Raw genomic sequence first — 6,820 nt, 5'->3', positions numbered from 1 at the left:
CGCGCCTGTAATTCTGACTACTCGGAAGGCTGAGGCGGAAGGATCGCCGGAGCCCAGCAGGTCGAGGCTGCAGTGGCCGGGAGCGGCCACTGCACTCCAGTCTGGGTGACTGAGTGAGACTCCAACTCAAAAAAAATAGTCCATCTTTTTTCTCTTATAATATTTTCTTTAACAGTTTTTCAAATGTAACCTCACCAAGAAGGTGTACCCCAATCTAGATTCTATCTAAAGTAGCTCATCATTCTCTATACCATATCTCACTTTATTTTTCTTCATTGATCTTATTACCTGAATTATATTATTACTTATAAACTGACTATTTCTTCCACTACAATGTAAGCTTCCTTAGGACCTGAACTTGGTTTTGTTCCATCTTTATGTCTAGGATGTGGAAGAACACTTGCATATGGTATATACTCAGGATTTGTCCAGTAAATTAATATATTTCTTCAGGCAAAAGACCATGTTATTGCTCTGTCTTCACTACCTAAAAACAGTGACCGGAATGTGGAAGTACTCAATAAATGTCTATAGAGGAATGTATTAAAGTGCCTCTGGAAACTTTTTTTATGCTAATAGCCTTAAAGTGTCTTAAATATATACTTCTGTCAATGTCAGGAAAGAAGCTTCTAAATCTGAGATCCAAGGAGCCATCTACAAGCTTTGAGGGTAGTCTCCCCAAGAAATTGTATTCAAAATATTTGGAGTGTATTTTTGTGGGAAGAGAATCCACAGTTCCCATTTCTACCTTCAGGGCTCCCTGACTGTCCTCCCCCCACCCCAAGCCCCTGTGAACCACAGCCTTTAGATCAACTTTCCACTTAAGGCAGTTCCCTGAATATTCCAGCTGGCTACCTTCTCCACCAATCCACATTCAGAACAGATTTCTCTTTTGTCTTAAACTTTCACCTCACAGACCTCTAATGTTTCAATATTTTTAAAGCTGATTTTTATAAGCATGTGAATAAATATACTATGGTGAAGCAAGTTATGTTGTGTTCTCCGTGGAATTTCAAGTCTCAGAGGAGTAGAGTACATGCAAACACGTTTAAACATAAGCTATAGGAAATATCATTTACTCTGTCTTCAATGGTTTAGAAGAAAAAAATCATTTACTCTCCCCTTAATGTTTTAGAAAATGCTTCAGTATTTTGTCATACCTTCCAGTCATCCCTGAGATAAAGGTGATATAGGGTACAAGAAGCTCAAGGGGAAGCTTGAGACTGTGAGAGCTGCAATCTAAAGAGCTGTCAAAGGAGGAGAAATACCAGTGTTTGGCAGAGGCGGAGAAACTTGGCATGACATTTGTTTCTCCTACAGAGCCTACAGCATAATAGTAATTTTTTATTAAAAAAGGTGCTGTGAATAAAATGATAGTTATAACAGACTGCCACATGACTAAATAAATAATCCCGTGCTGTAATTACATATTCCATCTGCTTTCCTGTGAGGAAGTCACAGTCACCAACAAGTTTGTTGAGAAATTATAATTTCACGCTTTGTACAAAATAAGTGATAAAACAAAATTATTTACAAAAAGAATGAAAGAAAATGGAAGTCTTTTGCCTCCTTTTTGAATCTTAAGCCCAGCCCATTAAAGAGACCATAGGCTTATAGAGATATTTTTATAACTCTGTAGAGGAAATAAGACAGTTTAGAATAGTGTTGTCCCATAGAACTTCAATGATGAAAATGTCCTGATTCTGTACTATCCGATACAGCAATGGCAGGCCACACATGGCTCTTGAGCACTTGAAATGTAACTAAAGCAACTGAGATACTACATTTTTATTAACTTTAATTATTATAAGCCGGGCTCGGTGGCTCAGCCTGTAATCCCATGCCTTTGGGAGGCTGAGGTGAGTGGATTGCCTGAGTCCGCGGGTTCGAGACCCGCCCGGACAACTTGGCGAGACCTCATCTCTACAATAAAATCAAAAAATTAGCTGGGCGTGGTAGCGCATGCCTGTAATTCTGGCTACTCGGAAGGCTGAGGCGGAAGGATTGCTGGAGCCCAGCAGGTCGAGGCTGCGGTGGCCGGGAGCGGCCACTGCACTCCAGTCTGGGCGACAGAGTGAGACTCCAACTCAAAAAATAAAAAAAATAAAATTTAAAAAATAAAATACATTATTATAAATTTAATTTAAATAACAACATGTGGCTAATGACTACTGTATTAGACAGCATGGGTCTAAACAAATTCAAAATTATAAAGTTGAACTCAGTGAAAATAGCTAGATCATGACAGTTGAGTGAGATTTATGGTACCAATTTTAAGTGTAAATTGAAAGCTTTTCTGATTTCTGTTTGAATGTGTTTGCCACATCAGTGGTCTTGGATCTTGAGGAGCCAATTGCACAGGAAAGAGAGACAAATACACAGGAGGAAGTATATTGCATTAATCTAGTTTGAACATTAGTAGAGAATATCTAGACAGAAAAAAATCTACTAAAATGCTAAAGGCTGAAGTGAAAATAGCTGATAATTATCTACACATTTGATACATGTATATTATTTGTGAATTTATATTTTTTACTAATTCATGGTGTTTTGTTAATCTGTAATGAGGAAGAAAAATGGGAAAATAAGCCCGTAGATTCTTCATTTATTTTTTTTAAAGTCCATGGCAGTGTTGTCAGTATATGACAAAAAATTAAAGGTTGAGTTCTGAGATTGATGTGTTCTGGAAAAACAAGCCCTGGAGACATTTGTCTCTTCCAAGGAATTGAATTTGGTTTCCCAGGTGAGGGAACATGTTCTATTATTATTATTTATTTATTTTTTTGAGTTGGAGTCTCACTCTGTCACCCAGATTGGAGTGCAGTGGCCGCTCCCGGCCACCGCAGCCTCGACCTGCTGGGCTCCGGCGATCCTTCCACCTCAGCCTTCCAAGTAGCTGCAACTACAGGCGCGTGCTACCACACCCGGCTAATTTTTTTGATTTATTGTAGAGATGAGGTCTCGCTGCCCAGGCGGGTCTCGAACCCGCGGGCTCAGGCAATCCACTCACCTCAGCCTCCCAAAGGCGCGGGATTACAGGCTGAGCCACCACCAATGCTCACCTTGCTAGGCTTCCCATATGCATTTAACTAGCGAGAGAAAGTACTAACCCATTAATGCAAATGTTCAATTAACTTGATACTTAATCATTAAGAGTCCAGGGCTAGGTCATAGTCTCTTGTAAATTTAGATACTGTGGATTTATCCACTGAAGATCAATCACCTCTGAAATATTAAGAAAATACAATGTTCATGCTTGCAAACTCAAGGACCTGGCCATGAATCATGATAGCCACACATCATGAGGACTTCAGTGGTCAGCTTGCCTTCCCCAGCTGACATTCCTTCTTCCTTTGACAGTTTACACAAACTCATTCAGTTCTGTAGAATAATGAATAGTACCCTCAATGACATCATTAATAGCAACTAGTGCCAGGCAATATTCTGAACATCTTATATTTATCTAACCTTACCTGACTGCTGAGAGTGAGTACTCTTATGAACCAAACATTATTATATCCTCACTGTGGTACACAGAAGTGAGAAAATTTGCTGAAGGTCATAGATGGGCATAAGTGGGTGATGGAGTGAGGATTCAAACTCAGGCTCTGTAGCTCCAGAGCCTATGAGAGTTACTGAATAGCTTGCCTTATACTGCCTAGTAGAGTCCTTTCTGTTAGGAATTATTTTATGCAGTATTCTACAGTAAGTTTTTCTTCTATTAAATCATCACCAACAACCTTTCAGTCAGACATGGAAATGATTTGGGAAGGCAGAATATGGTTGTATTGGTCATTTTAAGCCATATCTTTTTCATATTTAGGCATCGTCTTAGCTCGTTTCTCTTTCGTGAGAAGGAAATATAGGTAAACTATATATGCATATATTAATGTATGTAATGACAAGTGAGCATATTAAGAAAAGCAAAGGGAGCTTTTTGTTTTAATCATATTACCAGCACTTTTCTTCTTCTTTTTTTTTTTTTGAGTTGGAGTCTCACTCTGTCGGCCAGATTGGAGTGCCGTGGCCGCTTCCGGCCACCGCAGCCTCACCTGCTGGACTCTGGCAATCCTTCTGCCTCAGCCTTCCAAGTAGCTGGAACTACAGGCACGCACTACCACGCCCGGCTAATTTTTGATTTATCGTAGAGATGAGGTCTCGCCAAGTTGCCCAGGTGGGTCTCGAACCTGCGGGCTCAGGCAATATATTTGCCTCGGCCTCCCAAAGTGCTGGGATTACAGACTGAGCCACCGAGCCTGGCCCCTTTCACAATATTTGAAATTGTGCACTGTAAATTGTGACATACTGCTTCAAAGTATTAGAATTTATAAGGTAGAAAAAGGGTTAGATATTTGAATACTACTCTATCAGCTTTATTAACATAAAGTCAGAGTATATAAAGGATGGAATGCCCTTGGAAAAAGCAATGAATAGTCAGGGACCATTGGTAAATGTTACACATACCTTTGACTATTCCAAGGCTGTTGTGAACTGAGGAGGCAAAAGCTGTATTTTGCTAATGCTAGGATTGCGTTTCTTAAGTTCTTGATTGTGTTTCCAAGGATTGGAGGGCAGAGGACAACACCAGCAAGACATTATAAAACTATAGAGAGTAAATTAGACAAATATATCTATTGCTTATTAGCCTCTCAATTCTAATCTTAATCAGAATGTGCTTGCGTCCATAAGTCTACTTTCTGCAAATAGGATGCCAATAATGCTATTTGGCAGCAAAAATGAGGGTCATGCAAACCTAGAACACAATGGAAAAATAAGAGAATCTGCAACATTTTAGAAGTGTATCCAAAGAAAAGCAGCCAGAATGATAAAGCATCACAAGACCACAGTGATTATCTCTACAAAGCCTTCCTGAACCTGGGCAGACAGGCAGACACTTCTACAGTCTTTGTTGCCAACTGTATTGAAATATCTACCTAGGTAGTTACACAGGTAGGGGTGTGTGTGTGTGTGTGTGTGTGTGTGTGTGTGTGTGTGTGTGTGTGTGTGTGTGTGTGACTCAGAGTCCAGAGGAGTCTCATGATAATACATCTTACCTAGTGATAACTATGTGCCAGGCACCAAGAACTTGATGTAATTTATTTTGTTTTAATTCATACAACAACCAGAATGAGTTGGATATTACAATTCCCATTCAAAAGAGAAAAACTGAAATAACTTGGCCAAATTTAGCAACTTGGCCACAATAACACAGTTGGTAAGAGGCAGAGCTGGCTCAAAGCCCCTGTTCCTACAACCTCCAAGTCTAGAGGGAAAGTTTCTGTAGTAAGTTCAGGTTCCTTCAAACTTGAAAATCCTGTGCATCTGTGAACTATACTAATTTCTTTTCTATTTGTATTTTATCTAAAGAAAATCACATCAAATGTCTGTTTCAAAATAAGTTTCTAAACTGAAAATTGTCAAAGGTCATATTCCACTTTTAACATTATCTTTTAATAATTGATAAACTTTAAAGGAAGAAGATAAAACCATGCTTTCAGTGAGAGAGAAGGACCTTGTGTAGTGGCAGATATATTACTTAGTATTGGGAATAGAAAAAGATGAGGATCCCAGACTACTCCCTTGATAGAACTGGGAAATACAGAAATTCTCATGTCCAAATGGTCATCACCAGACAACCATATATACACATCTAATAGCTATAGCCGAACTTTTCATTATTTTTAAAATTCACTCAAGTAATTAAAATTAATGAGAGACTGGCAAATGTAAACCTAAAGTATTTAAAACAACAATCCAAACTATTTATTCACTAACTAGGCTATAAGTATGCCATCCACATACTGGAAAAGCTAATAATTACTCTCTAATTGTGCTAATTATATAATGACAATGTTGTAAATGTTTGTTTATATAATGTTAGATTTCTCTGACTAATCTTATCATTAGTCAGATTTTGGACTTCTGCCACCGTGTATTCATGTATATACTGGTACATGCCAAACTTCTTGAACAATTTATTTTTGAAACTGGTTGTTAAAGTGCTACTCGTATTCAAATCAGAGACTTACCACATCCTTAGGAGGAGGTTCTACTTCCTTCTTTATCTTTTTACCCATTCTGAAAAAAGATGCAATAAATGGTTAGTGTCACTTGTGTGCTATATGCGTATAAACCTCTCAGTTATCTATGCCCTTGGGAGGAGGTTCATTTCCTCCTTTTAATTTTTGCCTCTTGAAAGGCAATGCAATACATGTAGAAATTATAGCACATGTACAAATATGTGGCCTATATCCCTATTTCAAACACTACAATTTTAAATTGAGCATTAGTCCTGGCTTTCAGTTTGGAAAGAAAATTATTATATTAATGATACAGCTTTTACATATATAGCAGGAAATTGTTTACCATGCTTAGAGCTCACTTCTGTTGTGCTTGGGAGACTAAACCCAAGTAACTTTTGAGATCTGCAAGAATATTGGTGACACAAAGGCAGGGTTTTTTGTCTATTTTCTTGCACTGATCTATTCCAAGTACCTACAACAGTATCTGATACATAGTAGACATTCAATATTTAAAAATTATTAATTCTATTTTCCTGGGAGTGATGATTTTGTGAATGGTATACAAAAATCTACCAAATCTGAATCAACATTTGTGTCACCTTCACAGATAACAAAACATTTTCTCCAATAGAAACTGTAGCTCAATAAAAAAGCAATTGAGAATCTGAAGAGATAGATCCTAGGGAAACTGAGCTTACTGCTTGCATGATCCTTTTCCACCTGCACCCATATGTCCATGACCATGTGGAAAAAAGTAAAAGGAATAGTATTTATACATAGTTTGCATATCATAGAGG

General features: G+C 38.2%; 1 protein-coding gene across 2 annotated transcripts in view; it reads right to left on the bottom strand.

Moving 5' to 3' along the window:
- Positions 1–6,077, bottom strand: part of ARMC3 (armadillo repeat containing 3) — a 94,841-nt gene extending 88,764 nt beyond the window's left edge. For both annotated transcript variants that reach the window (XM_008063641.1, XM_008063640.2), the window contains exon 1: positions 6,030–6,077. In XM_008063641.1, the coding sequence (XP_008061832.1) occupies positions 6,030–6,077 (48 nt within the window). The remainder of the gene's footprint in view (positions 1–6,029) is intronic.
- Positions 6,078–6,820: the final 743 nt, after the last annotated feature.

The sequence above is a fragment of the Carlito syrichta genome, unplaced genomic scaffold (assembly GCF_000164805.1).
Source record: "Carlito syrichta isolate Samal-C Ts95f unplaced genomic scaffold, Tarsius_syrichta-2.0.1 Scaffold306975, whole genome shotgun sequence".
NCBI lineage: Eukaryota > Metazoa > Chordata > Mammalia > Primates > Tarsiidae > Carlito > Carlito syrichta.
The sequence above is the reverse complement of the archived record's forward strand: the minus strand, read 5'-3'. Positions and strand labels throughout refer to the sequence as shown.